At 48.1% G+C, this 17,575-nt stretch overlaps 1 protein-coding gene across 4 annotated transcripts in view; it reads left to right on the plus strand.

Moving 5' to 3' along the window:
• The window catches only part of DMXL1 (Dmx like 1), a 2,287,446-nt gene that overhangs the window by 440,307 nt on the left and 1,829,564 nt on the right, over positions 1–17,575 (plus strand). For all 4 annotated transcript variants that reach the window (XM_078675553.1, XM_078675555.1, XM_078675552.1 and 1 more), the window contains one exon: positions 5,949–6,138. In XM_078675553.1, coding sequence (XP_078531679.1) covers positions 5,949–6,138 — 190 coding nt within the window. The remainder of the gene's footprint in view (positions 1–5,948; positions 6,139–17,575) is intronic.

The raw sequence follows: 17,575 nt of genomic DNA on the forward strand, positions 1-17,575 counted from the left end.
TTGAGACTTTTGTCTTTTAAGACTATTTTTCTGGTGGCAATTACCTCGGCAAGGAGGGTAAGTGAGCTTCAGGCTCTTAGTTCAAAGCCCCCATTTTTATCCATTCATGTTGAAAGATTGGTTCTCAGGACCAGGGCTGCTTTTCTGCCTAAGGTGGTAACTCCTTTCCATCTGGGGCAGTCCGTTACCCTCCCTACCTTTTATCCTCCCCCTCACCCTTCCAAGGAGGAGGAGAGACTTCACCGCTTGGACCCTAAGAGGGCGGTGAGCTTATACCTGGACAGGACAAGAGAGTTCAAGTTGGATGACCAGCTGTTTGTCGGATTTGCTGGCTGCAGGAAGGGGAAGGCGGTGCACAAGCGCACGCTCTCGAGATGGATTATCCTCTGCATTAAGATCTGCTACGCTCTGGCGGGTAAGGAGCCTCCAAAGGGTATAAGAGCTCACTCTACTAGAGCAAAGTCTTCTACATCTGCTTTGTCTAGGGGTGTACCTTTTGAGGACATTTGTAGAGCGGCGACTTGGGCCTCCCTCCACACTTTCGCGAAGCATTACTGCTTGGATACCGAAGTGAGGAGGGAGGGCCACTTTGCGCGCGCAATCCTCCAGGATTTTCTGGTGTAGAAGTGTGGACACCCTCCTGCGGGAGTAGGGACTGCTGTGGGACTCTATTCACAAGGTTAGGAATCCACTAGCAGATGTATTTATCAGAAGAACACGTTACTTACCTTCGGTAACGCTTTTTCTGGTAGATACAGTATCGGAAAACAACCATTACAACGCAACTTTTACAACGCACTACCATTACAACGAAACTTTTACAACGCAAAAACCATTACAACGCATGTATTTACAACGCATGTTTTTACAACGCAGGTACCTTTACAACGCATACCATTACAACGTAAGTATTGGTAAGTATATAATTATATTTTAAATTTTATATGTTTGGGTTTTTTTAAGGGGTATTTTTAGGGTTCAGGGTCAGTTTTCAGTTTTTGGGTAAAGGGGCATTTTTAGGGTTCAGGGTCAGTTTTCAGTTTTTGGGTAAAGGGGCATTTTTAGGGTTCAGGGTCAGTTTTCAGTTTTTGGGTAAAGGGGTATTTTTAGGGTTCAGGGTCAGTTTTCAGTTTTTGGGTAAAGGGGCATTTTTAGGGTTCAGGGTCAGTTTTTAGTTTTTGGGTAAAGGGGTATTTTTAGGGTTCATGGTCAGTTTTCAGTTTTTGGGTAAAGGGGTATTTTTAGGGTTCAGGGTCAGTTTTCAGTTTTTGGGTAAAGGGGTATTTTTAGGGTTCAGGGTCAGTTTTTAGTTTTTGGGTAAAGGGGTATTTTTAGGGTTCAGGGTCAGTTTGGGGTTTTTGGGTAAAGGGGTATTTTTAGGGTTCAGGGTCAGTTTTGGGTTTTTGGGGTACAGGGGTATTTTTAGGGTTCAGGGTCAGTTTTGGGTTTTTGGGGTACAGGGGTATTTTTAGGGTTCAGGGTCAGTTTTGGGTTTTTGGGGTACAGGGGTATAAGGTAAAAATAAAATTAAATTTAAATTAAATCAATTAAATAAAATAAAATAAAATTAAATTATATTATTTTCAATTATTTTAAATTAAAAAAAAATAATATATACTTACCAATACTTACGTTGTAATGGTATGCGTTGTAAAAGTACCTGCGTTCTAAAAACATGCGTTGTAAATACATGCGTTGTAAAAGTTTTTGCGTTGTAAAAAAATTCGTTGTAATGGCATGCGTTGTAAAAGTATGAGTTGTAACGTCATACATCCACAGTATCTGCCTGTGGATTCCTCACTGACCCACCCGCCTCCCCGTTGTCTTCTATACCTGGGTTTATGTAATGTAATGTATATATATTTTATTGTCAAGGAAATGTTTTGTTTCATTTGCTTTCCTTCATTTGCTTCACACTATGTGTGTTATCTTGGCATTTATGTACTGTGTATACTGTGTATATATCTACTGTCATTGGTCCGTCCGTGTGCTTCGAAGGTACGGATAAAAGGGCGGAACTGATGTCATCACGCCGGCGTGGGCCTATTATGGTGTCGGTGACGTCAGCGGAGTCGCGCGCGATGCCGTGCCTCTATGATGTCGTCCCTCTATGATGTCGTCCACGTCCATGTCGGCGCGAAGCTACAAAAAGAATTTCCGAATGTTGCTGACGTGAGGGGATATTCACAAGGTGAGGAATCCACAGGCAGAGACTGTATCTACCAGAAAAAGCGTTACCGAAGGTAAGTAACTTGTTCGTTTGAATAATGCAACTAACCCACATGCCCCGCTGCTGAGCTTCACGCCGGCAGAGGAAGTTGAACAAAGGAAGGATCTCCTGTGTAGGAGAGGTGTGACCACCTCTTCTTTAGAATAAGGTAGGGTGGGAGTGCTTTTGAGAGCCACCAGACTAAATTGAAGGGCACATTTGGTGCCTTTCTTGCATAAAGTAGTTTTGCCCAGTTCAGGAGCCCTTGGTTTTAGCTCTGGCATGAAAACATACAAAGAACATGACATGACTATCCACCTGTCCAGCACCTACCTAAGGAGGTGCCCACTGCTCCTCCAGGTGGCCATTTGATTCTGTCATGTTGAATCTTGGCCCGTGGGAGCATCTGACTGGCTAAGACAGCTGAGTAGCGTCCCTGGCCCTCTCTGATAGGTGAGTCACCATAGAAGAGGTCCTTCCCCTTTTTTAGGGTTATTTAACGGCTCCCCAGAGGGTGGGTCCTTAAATTTGTCCGAGACAACAACTTATAGACCCAACTGCCTGTTGTCTGAAGACTGGCAAAAGACTCTTCTGTTGGTGGACACTGGAACTCTGCTGTTCCTTGACCCAGGACCAAAGACAGGACTGCTCTGGTGGCAAAATTATTGCTGCATCTTCGTCCCTGTGCTTCTTGAAGTTCTGCAACTCCGTGCATTCTCCGAGTCACCAAGGGCTCAGACTGCATCCCAGCTAGAAGGAATCTCCCTTGGAGTGAAGTAGTCACTTCCCTGCATCTGCCGGCACCTCTACGATGATAACCAGTTTGCTGATCGTGTTGCCCCACGGACATTGCCCGGCTCTGGAAGACCGGTGGTGGGTTGTTGGTTCTCCTGTTGTAAATGAATCTCGGACCCTAGAGTAAATTTTCCCAATTCATGCCCTTATATAGGTATAAATTATCCGATCCTTATATAGGCATAGAAATCGTTACCATATTTAGACTGAGCCTATGCAGCCCAAATAAGGCATGGCTACTTCCACTATGTTCCAAGAATCAGCAACGATTTCATAGAAAAACCCGCCTTCAGCAGTTAGGGACATCCCCTTGCCTGAATACTAATTTATCTAGGAAATCATGGAGTTTTCGAAGAACTGAGTCTTTGATGACGTTAAGTCCAATCACACGTCAAACTCTGCACCTTCAAAGTATAAATATGCATAGATTTGCCCAGACAAACACACGGTGGTTTGGAGCAGATCGACTAACTACTTGCCTGACGCCCTGCAGCAGCAAGTGCCGAAGGAAGCCGACCCTCCAGCTGACGCACTGAGAGACTCTGTCTTTTCTCCTGCCGAGAAATCCAGCACCAGTGTTTCCAGGATACCCTTGCGGGTTGCTGGAAAATCGAGTCCTGAGAGAGAGATACAAGACCTCCTTCATTCTAAACCAAGGTACGGAGCTGATTAGACCCTTAGAGAATTCTTGATTAGATTCTTGGCAGAAAATACTAAACTTAAACTACTCCTCACTTACTTCTTCCCTTGTGCTAGGCGTAGGTCAGGTACACCGGGGTAGGCGTATTTTAGAAGCACCAGTTGAGTACTTTTAGCCATCATTTTAACACTGTATGTATTTTATCAGTTTTAAGGCAATTTATGGCTTAGAAACCATATCATGCTTTTACAGTACTACTTTTCGTATTATATACCCTGTACTTTATTACCAGTATTACGATTGTAGCAGTACATTTCTTATGTTTGAGAAAGAAGACTGTTCAATAAATACTTTTATTGAAAACGCCCGTCTCTCTATTTTCTCAGCACCTCTGGTGAAACGAAGCATGCACGATTGACTGTGTGAAATAGCTATTTATTGTTTCCACGGCTCTAGAGATTGATTTCTTATTCTTGGGAAACAAAGTTGTCATGTTTATGCAGTTGTCAGAAACTAATCCCTTCTTGTGAATTCGAGAAAGTTCTAGTGACCTCTGAGCTAGCTGGCACTCACAATTAAGTCTAATATATACGATAGAGACCTAGTCGACTTCAGTCCTACGTCTAAACTATAGTATATGTTATTCCAATGCGCAGAGCCTATTGGGAATATAGGAACTACACTACACTCCAGAGGCCTGACCAGTCTTCCCTGCAAGTTGGGTGACTGCAATCCCTCGCCAGACGACGTGCTGCCTCCCTGTGCACAGCTTCTTTGTTATTGCCCAGGCTTGTTGCCGTTCTCCACAAAAGACCTTCAAACTCCAAGAAGCCCCAGCCTCCAGCACCGCACAGCTCCAAGAACGATGCCCTGCTTGCATCCTCTGCATCGTGAGCCTTCATCTCCTGTGTGCTATTGAGGCTCCCTTGCAACTCACTGTGCCTGCTGCCAGAGGGTTTTCCGGAGGATTCCATAGATTCCTGCTGGCTCTCCTGTATGCTGAGGGCTGATCCTGACTTAACCTTGCTCGGCTAGTCCCACAGACCTTGCTGGTCTGCAACACATCATCTCCTTCCGGAACCATTGTTTGCGCTTGCCAAAGGCGTGTTGGTGGTCCTGCCCACCACTGACCTTCCTGCACTTGTCGACCAGCATGAGACAGCTCTTGGAAGGCTCCTGTGCTCCTGCATCGTCGCCTGGTCTCCACAGTTGCTGCTTCAACCTAATCGTGCTACAGCTAGAACCTCCTACAAGGGCTGGTATTGTGCTCCTGTGCCTCCTGATCTCCTCCGGGAGGTTTGGACTCGGTATCCTCTGCTTTCAGGTTCTTCTCGTCTGGATTCCACATCCTGGTTCCACCAACCTGGTCACCAGGTTCTCTGTGGGAGTTAATCTTCCACGAACCGCCATTGGCGTCTAAAGGCGTTTCTGACAATTCAGCCCTATGCACCTGGGATCAATGATGTAGTTATCCCGGTTCCTGGGGTATACAAGAGTGGGATGGCTGTCCAACCTTCCTTAATTTAAGTGGTTCCTTTGGGATGGGTCCTAGAACTGTAAAATCCCAACCACGACTTACCATGTGTTAGCCTATGGCTGTTTGACCCGGTGTAATCACTCTGAACCCAGGCGTCTTGGGGTCCCTGGCTACTCACCTTGGTGGTTCCTTGTGTCCTCTGGGACCATCCATCCTTGGGTACTAGTCCCACTTTGGTACTTGCCTCACATCCCACTATTTTAGTCAAAGGTTCAACCCTCACCCCCAGCCCCCCACCTCCGGTCAGGCCTGATGTATTTTTCTATCCTACTTATCTCTTTCTAAAGTATTCCTTGTGTGTAATTGATATCTCTGAGTAGGAGATATACCAGGTTAGTGTTTTGTAATAAATATAAAGTCTTTTCCTATTCACCTGGTGTGATTCTTTCTTGTCTAAAAAGCTTACTGACAGACTATAGTGGTACATTAAATTGCTTTACACCCTCCTGTATAAGCATTAGCTTCTCTCCACAGCTACCCCTTGAGAGCTCTCCTTTTCAGGGACCTAAACACTATCACTAAGGGTTTCCTGCACTCCGTGCACAGTGCCTCAACATAGGTGAACTCTGTATTCCAAACCAGCCTCCTTCAGCTAGCAGTAGGTGGGGAAAGCTAGTGAACCTATAACACTAGCAGCTCTAAAACGATTGTTGCAGGTATGAATTGTTTTCATTGTATCCTAATAATTCTTGCTAACTTATTATAACACGTAATGGCTTGTTAGAAAGATATTAAGGATGAATTAAATACCCAGATTTTTCCTGCAGAGGTTCCGTATGTAACGTGCTGTTGACCTGCTGCAAAGACAATGTATGCCGTCTGTGGGCAGAGACATTGCTGCCCAACGATAGCCTTCTATATGGAGGCGGATACAGTGATTCATCAGATTCAGATACTTCAAACAACAACTTCAAAAGAAATTCCTCTAGTAAGGAACGGGTTCAGAGTGCTTTGGAGGTGAGTGATTTAAAAAATACTTTCCATTCATTTAATTTGTTGTTGAAAGACCAGTGTGCACGTGTTAATGTAATTCTAACTGATAAAGCCTTAAACACGCTCCCATTTAAATTACTCCGGTTAAAAAGGACTGTAAAGGTCAGTATTGACAATGAAAGAAGTGTGACAAGTTTTTACACAGTGAAATAGGGATATGAAAATTGTTAATTTAGTTATCGAGGAAGGATAGATCCCTGCCCAAAAGAATCTCACATTGCTCACTTCCTCTTCATCAGAGGCAGTTTTTAAAATTGAATTAGTTTGCTTTGCAGTATGACTTGCAACGCAGTATATTCATTATGCTTTCCACCAATGATTTCAGAGTTTCAAAACACCCGTGGTGTAGGTGAATTCCAAAGGATTCACCTCACCAATCTTGTAAGGCCTGTTTAATGGCTGTATTGGCTAACATGCAACCAATGTTAGAAATGGGGATTTCCGGTTGGCTAAGGCTTGCGCCAAAGCCAGGCAGAAACCACCACTCTAGTCAGGGCAAGGGAGTTACACGCCAAAGATAACCCCTGCTCACCCTTTAGGTAACTTGACACGAGCAATAAGGCTTATACCGGAGGCAATGTAAGTTAAGTATTTGCCCACGCACCCACCAGCAACAACATCCCAGGCCCCCCACAAAAGGAACTCGACACAAGGTTATATATAAAAATAGCCTTTGTATTATACCAAACACATTAGATAATAAACACACACTTTACACTGTGCCAACTGGCAAGTGCAGAATTTACAGGGGATTATGTACATAAGACAGGGCCACGTGGACCACTGTCAGGAATAAGCACTTGGTAGAACTAGCACTTAGAACATAGAACAATTGTAGCATAAAATAGCAAATGTAGCACACAACCAGTAACCACTGGTAAAAGGTAAATACCTCCTAGGCAATCCTAACCACCTTAGGCATATATCATGCAGGGAACCATGAACTCACTAGTATAACCCATACTAGATAAAACAACCTCCTAAGCATAAACATATGTCTAGAGGTATCAGAACACAGGGTGCACAAAACATGCTACACACAGTACATTTCCTAACACCCAAAAAGCAATAGCACATGAATCATAACAGCACATAAATCACATTAGGGTCCAGGTTGCGCCACTGCGCCAAAACCTAAATGTAGCAGCTGCCCACTACTTGCTGGGCAGCTGAGAACAAGAACAGGGCCTAAAAGCTGCAGCTGGCACTAAGTGCTGCGAAGCTGGGGAAGGCCAAAGTAGGGGCGAAGGAGTGCGACTCACTCCTGAGTCCAAAGACATGTCTCTAGGAATGAAACCTAAACGGTGCAGCTGCCCACTACTTGCTGGGCAGCTGGAAAGCAAACTGCGACAGGGGCCCTCACTGGCCCTTAGGAACAAAGACTGCGCCAAATGGGGGGGCCATCTAGGCTCTGGAACAATTGCTGCGCACATTGGAGCCCTCTAGGCTCTGAAAATGAGCATGCCTCTCGTTGGAGCCATCACACAGCTCTGGAAAATAACATGCCTCCATCGGTGGAGCGGCCCGCTGACAGACTGGGCCGCTCTAACTCAGTGCCGTGCACCGGCACCACCAAACTCCATCTGCTCCCTCGGGGAGCGTAAACAGAAATGCCCCCAAGCCCCTTACAGGCTTCTCAACTACTGCTTGTGGGGACGGGGGAGCCATCTTGCTCCTTGACTAAAAATACCCCCAATTGTAGGAGGGGCCCACTGAGCACCCCGGGGCCACTCTTGACTCGGTGCCCTCACTGGCCCCACATCCGTCGCCTCCCCCCGGAACCCTACTCACCGGCTCTGTCGGGGGAGGCTCTCTCTCGGTAGAGGCAGCGGCTCTTCTCTTGCGGGGCTTCCCGGGACTCCTGGGAGCCCCGCACTGCCGTCGGCGGCCTCAGCTGCCATCTTCAATTCACCCGGGCCCCCTCCTGGGACCCGGGGCTCCCTCGCAACCTGGCAGGAACTGCGGGGCTTTCCCTTCCGCATGGGAGACCCGCGTCGGCACGCCGCAGCGTTGCTTCCGCTTCCGTCCGGCGGCCCCGCCCACAACCAGGCAGGCCGCAGATGCGGCGGTGATCGCGACAGTATGCGATGGGTAGGCTCCCTCTAACGTGAACAAGTAGCGAGCGGGGTGGGTACCTGCCCTACAAAATAAGCGGCCATATGGGGTGGGCACCCATAATTAAATAAAACCCCCATCAGGCGGAGTAGGCTCCCGCTGGGAAAATCAGGAAAATAAGCGGGGTTAGCAACCAGAGTGGAGCGATTTTGGGGGAATCCCTCACCAGGGGATTCCCTCTTAAAGGGGCCAAAAAGCAGGATGAGCACAGCGCTCCCAGGGCGCCAAAAGAGGCAGGAAAGTCCTGGGGCACAGAAATGGAGCAACCAGCTCCTCAGTAAAGGAAAGTCCTCCAGTCCCCCAGGCAAGGCAGAGGGGTCCCAGAGAAACAAGATCTTCAAGGCATCCAGGGGCTGGGAAGGGCCCAGGGAGGCAAGCCTTCCCTTGGGCCCCAGCAGCAGCATGCCCCTGGTAGATTCAAGTCAGGAAACAAGAACATTTAACTTGAGGTCACAGCCTCTTTTTATACACCAAATCCCTTTGTCTCTAGGGTGCAGGGTGGGGGAAAACCAGACGCAGCTGGCTCTGCAGCACTTTGTTTTGCTCAGCCCCTCTCCCTATTCACAGGACAGGCTAGGGTCATCAGTCGCACTACAGGGGGCGGAGCCAGCATTGTGGAGGGAAAGTCCAGCCCTATTCAGGTCCCAGGTGCAGCCCCTCCCTGCCATCAACATGCAGATCTCCCCATTCACCACCGGGGCAGACCTATCCTGACTTCTGGAGCCAGGTACACCAGCCAGCTCCAGCCAATCACAAGCCAGACAGTCAATACACATTTACTGCACAGGCAGGCCAACTTCTATAAGTGGCACTTCTACACTAGACACATTAAAGCCGCACACATCATCGCGCAGCATTTAATCACACGAGTCCACACATATCAAACTCAACCTTGCACTCCCCACACATCAGGAATTACCATGGACACACACATTCTCCACGCATTCCTATGGGAGGGCAGGCCAATCTCTCACACGCACTCAAGAGCGCACGCACTTTACACTGCGCCACAGTGCTAAAGTGCGCAAAGACCAGAAATCATTATACTGATCTAACATTAAAAGTCAAAAAGTTCAGGGGTGAACCTGCCAGAAGGACCAAGTCCAACACGTGCAATAGTAAAACAAAACTGAAAAGAAAAACGCACATTTGCATAATTTGGATAAATGTTACGTCAATGAAAATGCTCAGATAATTTAACAGTGCTCAGATAATTTAACAAAGTCCACGCAGCTCCGACTGTGTGCCCCTGCTACCGCTGGTAAGTGTCCTCCGTCCTTTGCTTCTGTGCCACTGACTCCCCCTCCTTGTGCCCCGTTTTTTGCTCTGTACCACTCGTTTTTCCCCTGTACCTCTCCTTTTCCCCCCTTTTGTGCCCCATTTTGCTTTCTGTGCCACAGACTCCCCCTCCTTGTGCCCCGTTTTTTGCTCTGTACCACTCTTCCCCCCCCCCCCCTTTTTGTGCCCCATTTTGCTTTCTGTGCCACTTACTCCCCCTCCTTGTGCCCCGTTTTGTGCTCTATACCACTCGTTTTCCCCCCCCTTTTGTGCCCCATTTTTCTTTCCGTGCCACTGACTCCCCTCCTTGTGCCCTGTTTTGTGCTCTGTACCACTCGTTTTCCCCCCCTTTTGGTGCCCCTTTTTGCCTTCTGCACCACTGTCTCACTGCCGCTACGGCCCGCCCCCTGCCCACTCGCTGCTCCCGCCTCCCAGCTGCTCCTCCCTCCCACCTCCCCATATATGCCGGACGCCTAAGGCAAGCCCGTCTGCACCCGTCCGTGCCTGGACAGCGCCAGAACCCCTGGACCTCGCAAACGCAACAACACCAGACTATGCTACAACGCCAGAACACTCTACGCACTCAATGCCGGCCAAAACCACACCTGTATCCAGGCCGCCATGAAACAGACCCACGGACTTTTCTCCTGCCACACCTGCAGCTTCACTTGCGACAGAGCCACCAAACCTCCAAGGATTGGACCCAACCACCTCAGCTGCATACTCCTCAACACCCGCTCCGCACGCAAACACGCCGTTGAGCTCTGGGATCTGCTCGACACCTCTACCCCAGATGTGGCCATCCTGACCGAGATCTGGTGGCACGACTCCTCGGCACCCGACATCGCCTGTGCCATCCCGGACGGCTACAAGATCACCCGCAGGGATCGCGCCAACGGAATCGGAGGCGGAATAGCCATCATCCACAAGTCTACCCTCAAGTCTCCACCCACGCAGACGACACCCTAAACACTGACGAACACCTGCACTTCCGGATCCACACTGACCCCAACACCACCCTCAGAGGAACACTCATCTACAGACCCCCCGGACCCCGAGCCCAGTTCAGCGACCCCATCCCTGACCTCGCCAGCACCCACGCACTCGCCTCCACAGACTACATCCTCCTCGGGGACCTGAACTTCCACCTCGAGAACAACAACAACGCCAACTCCGCCACCCTGATTGACAACCTCGCCAACCTCGGCCTCAGACAACTCGTCACCACACCCACCCACGCCGCCGGCCACATGCTGGACCCTGTCTTCTCCACAGGCACCCACGTCGCCTTCGACCACACCACCCAACTCCACTGGACGGACCACCGCTGCATCCATTTCACCTTCAAGAAACCAACCGCGCACCACCGCACCCAACAGCTACCTCGCCGCTGCTGGAGCAAAGTCACCGAAGACCAGCTGATCACCACCCTCACCCAGAACCCACCCACCGACCCCACCAAACCAGACACCGCAGCCCGCAACCTCAGACAGTGGATCGACGACTGCACCAACACCCTCGCCTCGCTCAAGAAACCCTCCAACAGCCACGCCAACAAGAGAGCCACCTGGTTCACCGACGAGCTTCAGACCTCCAAACGCGCATGCCGGAAACTGGAGAAGATATGGCTCCCACAACGCACACCGGACAACCACGCAGCCCACAAGGCGGTCATTCTCTCGGTGCAAAATACTTTGAGGCGGAACGCAGATGCAGGAATCCATCAGGCGCTTGTGCTTCTGGACCTCTCTGCTGCGTTCGACACGGTCGACCACACCATCTTGGTCGACCGTGTTGAACAGGCAGGTCTCAGGGGCCCTGCATTGAGCTGGATCCACTCATTCATCACGGGCCGTACACAATCGGTCAGATTGGGCTCCTTCTCCGCTCCCACTATACCTACCACCTGCGGGGTACCACAAGGTTCCTCGTTATCTCCCCTGCTTTTTAACATATACCTACGCCCCCTTTTGCACTCCCTTCGGAATGCAAAGGTAACCATTTTCAACTACGCGGATGATTTGCAGCTCATCTTTCCTCTTAACACCAAGGACTCTGTGGTTGAATTTCAAAGAACTATGTCCCACATACTGAGTTGGATGAGCTGCAATCACCTGAAGCTCAACCCGGGCAAGTCCTGCCCGGACAGAGCACACTCAGTTGGAATCCCAGCTTCTGGCCTACTAGTATGGGTGTTCCCCCATCTAAGTCATCCTCGGTCAAGAGCTTGGGTATCTTCATCAGCGAGGATCTCTCGCTAAAAAGACAGGTTGGAGCAGTGGTATCCTCTAGTTTCTTCCAACTGAAGAAAATAAAAAAAATCGCCCGTTTCTTTTCCTCAGCAGCCCTCACACAGATTGTCATCTCCTTGGTCCTGTCCAGGCTGGACTTTTCTAACAGTCTTTATCTCGGTCTCCAAATTGGAGAGCTCAAACGTCTCCAGCTTGTTCAGAACCAAGCAGCCAGGCTTCTTCTGAATATACCCAGGAGGCAATCCATCAGATCTGGCCTGAAGCAGCTACACTGGCTGCCAGTTGAGCAACGTGTGGCCTTTAAAGCCGGGTGTATTCTGTTTAGGTCTCTGAATGACACTGGCCCGTTATTCATCAGAGACTTATTAAAAAAATATAGCCCCTCCCGTCACCTCCGGTCCACTTATAAATCACTCCTGATTGTACCCCCATTCAAAAGGAAGTGCCTTGGAGGTAGTTGCTTCGACCACCTTGCTGCTGTTCTTTGGAACTCTTTCCCCCTTCACCTAAAGCTGAGTGACAACATCCTCAGCTTTAGACACTCCTTGAAAACTTGGCTCTTTTCTCAAGCACACTACTGAGCTAGTACAGCTCCACTTACTGACTGCCTTGCCTGGTTCTTTCCTATAGCGCCATGAAGCCTCCGGGCGTACGAGCGCTCAACAAGTACCGATTAACATTAACATTAACATTAACAAGGACGCCACCCGCAGACATCACCACCTCATCAGATTAGCCAAGAGATCCTTCTTTAAAGTCCGCCTGGATAACAACGCACACGTCAGCAAAGAGCTCTTCAGCATCATAAAGGAACTCTCCAACCCCAGCACCAACGCCAACGACATACCGCCCTCACAAGAACTGTGCGACTCACTAGCCATCTTCTTCCACCGCAAGATCGCTGACATCCATGACAGCTTCAACACCATGACCGCCCCGACTACGCCAGACTCCACCTCCCCTGTGAACACCACCAGCGCCAACTGCCTGACCTCCTGGTCCAACGTCAACGAAGACGAGATACGCAAGGTCATGAACTCCATCCACTCAGGATCTCCGTCAGACCCGTGCCCACACCACGTATTCAACAAAGCAGACACAGCCATCGCACCCCAACTACGGAAGGTCATCAAAATCTCTTTCGAAACAGCGACATTCCCGGAAAGCTGGAAGCATGCCGAAATCAACGCCCTCCTCAAGAAGCCCAAGGCGGACCCCAAAGACCTCAAGAACTTCCGGCCCATCTCCATGCTCCCGTTCCCGGCGAAGGTCATCAAGAAAATCGTCAACATGCAACTGGCCCGCCACCTGGAAGACAACAACATCTTGGACCCGTCCCAGTCCGGGTTCAGACGAAACGACAGCACCGAGACAGCCCTCATCGCCGCCACAGACGACATCAGGCGCCAACTAGACAACGGCGAAACATCAGCCCTCATCCTCCTGGACCTGTCGGCCGCCTTCGACACGATCTGCCATCGCACTCTAAAGACATGCCTCCTAGAAGCCGGAATCCAAGAGAAGGCCCTTGACTGGACCACGTCCTTCCTCTCCGGCAGAACCCAGAGCGTCCGCCTCCCGCCCTTCCGATCTGAAGCCACCGACATCATCTGCGCGTCCCCCAGGGCTCATCCCTCAGCCCGACGCTGTTCAACGTCTACATGGCCCCCCTCACACAAGTGGCCCGCCATCACGACCTCAACATCATCTCCTACGCCGACGACACCCAGCTCCTCCTCTCCCTCACCAAGGACCCACAGACCGCCAAAACCAACCTCCACGAGGGAATGAAGGCCGTCGCCGACTGGATGAGGAGCAGCCGTCTGAAACTGAACTCTGACAAGACGGAGGTCCTCATCCTAGGACCCCCCCTCAGCCTGGGACGACTCCTGTTGGCCGACCACACTGGGAACAGCACCGACACCCACTGACCTTGCACGCAACCTAGGATTCATCCTCGACTCCTCCCTCTCCATGTCTAAACAGGTCAACGCCGTCTCCTCCTCCTGCTACAACACCCTCTGCATGCTCCGCAGGATCTACAAGTGGATCACAACCGAAACAAGAAGAACGGTGACACAGGCCCTCGTCAGCAGCCGACTGGACTATGGCAACGCACTCTACGCAGGGATCCCAGCCAAACACCTATGACGACTACAACGCACCCAAAACTCCTCCGCCCGACTGATCGTCAACGTCCTCCGCCGCAGCCACATCGCCCCCCACCTGAGAGTCCTATACTGGCTCCCCGTCGACAAGAGGATCAACTTCAAGCTCCTCACCCATGCACACAAAGCACTCCACAACGCCGGACCAGCCTACCTGAACAACAGACTCAGCTTCTACACCCCCACCCGCCAGTTCCGCTCCGCCAGCCTCGCCGCTGTCCCCCACATCCAACGAGCATCCTCCGGCGGCAGATCCTTCTCCTACCTCGCCGCCAAGACCTGGAACACCCTCCCTACCCACCTACGGCAGACCCAAGACCTACTCGCCTTCAGAAGACTCCTCAAGACCTGGCTCTTCAAGCAGTAGCGGCATCCCCCTCCCCTCAGCGCCTTGAGACCCTCACGGGTAAGTAGCGCACTTTACAAGTACTCTGATTTATTGATTGATTGAAAGTTTGTGAACCTTTTATTCATTTATCTAATTTATTAACTTTTTATCTCCTTTTCAGTTTTTTTCCTGTATAAGTTTTATTTTGAAATATGAAATCACGCTAACATACATACAGTTAAGAACCAGATTGAGAAAAGAAACTGTCATACATAGTCATTTGTGATTATCAAGTGACATGTAGGAGAGACAATATATCTTCTTGCACATTTGAGGAGTTAGAGTAGACAAAACTAAGAATGACTGCATCAGTTATCTGTAGGTAAAGCAAACATTGCAACATTGATGAATAAAACATTTTAGGATGTTGGGGAGAAATTGCCCTTTGCATGGTGACAATAAAGAACCCTATTTGTCAAATTCAAAGTGAAACAGGTAGTTGGAACAGTAAGTTTAGACAAAGATATATCGAGATCGGGCTTGATGTTTCCAAAATCAGGCAAAATTGTTGTAAGTTGACTCATAGACCACGCTGTTCACAGAGGTCAACGTAATTAGAAAAAGTGAATGTGATAGTTGACAAAAGTTTGATGCAGGTTGTCTAGGCTACTTATACCTGTCTTATTCAAACAATATCTCTTAGTTGAGGTCATTATTTGTTTTTTTTTTAAAGAGAAGCTGGATGATCGCTTTAGTAGATGTGACTAATAGAGGGGCTCTCTGTACATCAGAACCTTGAAGGGGCTGCCATGAGGCAGAGGGCAATCCCCTTATGAAGGGTATTGTCAGTCGTACCGATGCCCTATTGGGAACGACTGCAGCTCTATCGCCAGCTCTGTTCCTTGATAGTTCAGTACCACACCTTCATCAGCCTACCTGAAACAAACACTGCACCTGAAAGGTGGTATTAATTTCAGTTTGCAGGACTGTAATAGGTGATACAGGCTCATGACTGCACTGGCCTTTCCTCCACCCCTCCTCAGTTAGGACCCTTGGGGTAGAAGGAACATTTTGGCCTTTCTCCATAAGAGGAGTTCTGTCAATACAGATAGATGGGTACTTGACTTGCTGCGTTTTGGATATTCCTTCAAATTCACTCAAAGATCCCTATCAAATAATTCAAGCCGAGATTGTCTTCGTGAAAAGTAAAGAGGCCCTCAAACTTCCCAGATCTAGTGAGGTGGTTGTTTTTACCAAAGATTTGTTCTCGTCAGAAAAAAGTGGTGGCTTGTCAACCTGACTGAATATCTTTGAATGGAGACATATTTGCATAATTTTGTTGCAGGAGAATCTGTAGCTCCTTATGGAGGGAGAGTGTATTTGTGTATCTGCGAGAAGCTTACTTCAACATGAACACATTTAAAACTTGACTTTCTATTCTTTTTCTGATGGAGAAGATGTTTAGAAGAGTTTCGGGATGAATTGTATTGAACAGTGCTTAATAGTCCAGTACACCTGGAAAGCACCAATTCGTCTCCCTAGAGCCGTACTCTTCAGAAAGTATCTGGATGGTAGCTTTGTTTGTGCTGCATTTGGGTTGGAATCAGCATTTCAAGAAGCTTAGTAAGTTATTTTTGATGTGTGTTATAAATGTTTTACAAGAAAGTATTTATTTGTCCTGTGAAGGGAAGTTTGGAATATGACTTTGTAGTTGAATAAGGTTATCAGCATTTGGGAGGCACAATGATGCGCAGGCCTACCTTCCTGGTGGATCAGGAGTAGGGTGGCTGTTCTCAGGTGTCCATGTAGACTGCCGTCCCCCATGACTGCATACAACAATTGGAGCAGTGGCTCAGCAGCTTGTCTCAATTGGAGCCTACTTAAAAGTCAGGGTAGTATTTATTTGGATGTGTAGGCCCTTGCCAGTGGTTGAAAAGTTGTTTATCACCTTTGGTGGCCTTTTAAGCTGTAACTCATTTAAGGATAAAAAATATGTGAGATACATGGAGTGCTATTTAGATTTATATAAAAAGAAGAGTAACCAGGCACCTGATCTCGTAGATCTATGTAGCTAACTATTAGTCCTGATAATTTAATATAGAACATCGAAAAGAATTGGGAAGATCCTCTTATGTTGCTGTGAACAATTTAATTTGAGAAGGCATAGGTAGTGAGAAATTTGACAATTGTTCCATGCGCTCCTTATTTCCTGCTGATAATGTGCACTGAAACGGTGCACTATGTTTACCGAGAGAAAAGCAGATACACGAGAAGATTGCAGACGAGCTAAGTGATGTGATGGTGGGTAGGGCCCGGGCCAGTCATGTTGGACTATTACTAAGCAGACTAGAGCATGTTTCAGGAGGTTGATGGAGTAAAACTAGTGCTGTACCGTAGAGTTCAACTTGTAGTTCAAACTGGTTCATCAAATTGTGATTAACCTGAAGAAAGTAAAGATTTCTTGGAAAGTAATGTTCCTTCGCAATGAGACCTAGGTAAATGACATTTGGCCAAGGTATGGAGTTTTATCTTTTTTCTTCAGCTTACAGTAAGATACAGACAGGCTAGAAGAAGATAGCCTGAACGGTTCGATGCTCTGTATCTTGAATTCCATTTGGCACTTTAGCTCAAAATATTGATATTTCAAGTTTCTGACAATTGTTTTGAGGACGTGTTGAAGTTGATCTGAGCCAAAAGATTATCTCAACTGCTGTCAAAAGATTAGGTGAAACTTACAATTGTTAATTTATGATAGAAGTATTTTTGATATGGCTGCCACATTTACAGACTTGTATCGGAAATTATAGGAAATGGTTAAGATGTGTAGTGTGATCATGAACCAGTAGTGACTCATACTTCCAGTCTTGATTGTTGGATGTGCTCTGTCAGCCGTGAGCAGGCGTTGAAGTTTCTGCGTTTTTTTTTTTTTTACTGGAAGCCTGCTTTTTTAGGTTGTTATCAAGGTCTTTATCTCTTGCGAAAAAGGATACCCTTGTTGCCTCAGTGATCCTCTGTAGTAGGGTTGGCAGTCATCACAGAATTAGGTAGATGCATCTTACAAGAGAATCAGCAGACTTGCCTATTTTCATGCTGCTTAAGGACTCTGTGATAAGTTCTGGGATTTCACTCAGTCTCTCCTGCTTATGCTTTTTTTATATGTATTGATTTTAAAAACACATAAATAAAAGGCATTGTCGTTTACAATGCCAAAAGCTTAAACACTCCCAAATGCGAGCCCTATTGCATTGAAAATGCTTATT

The sequence above is a fragment of the Lissotriton helveticus genome, chromosome 2_1 (genome assembly GCF_964261635.1).
Source record: "Lissotriton helveticus chromosome 2_1, aLisHel1.1, whole genome shotgun sequence".
Taxonomy (NCBI): Eukaryota; Metazoa; Chordata; class Amphibia; order Caudata; family Salamandridae; genus Lissotriton; species Lissotriton helveticus.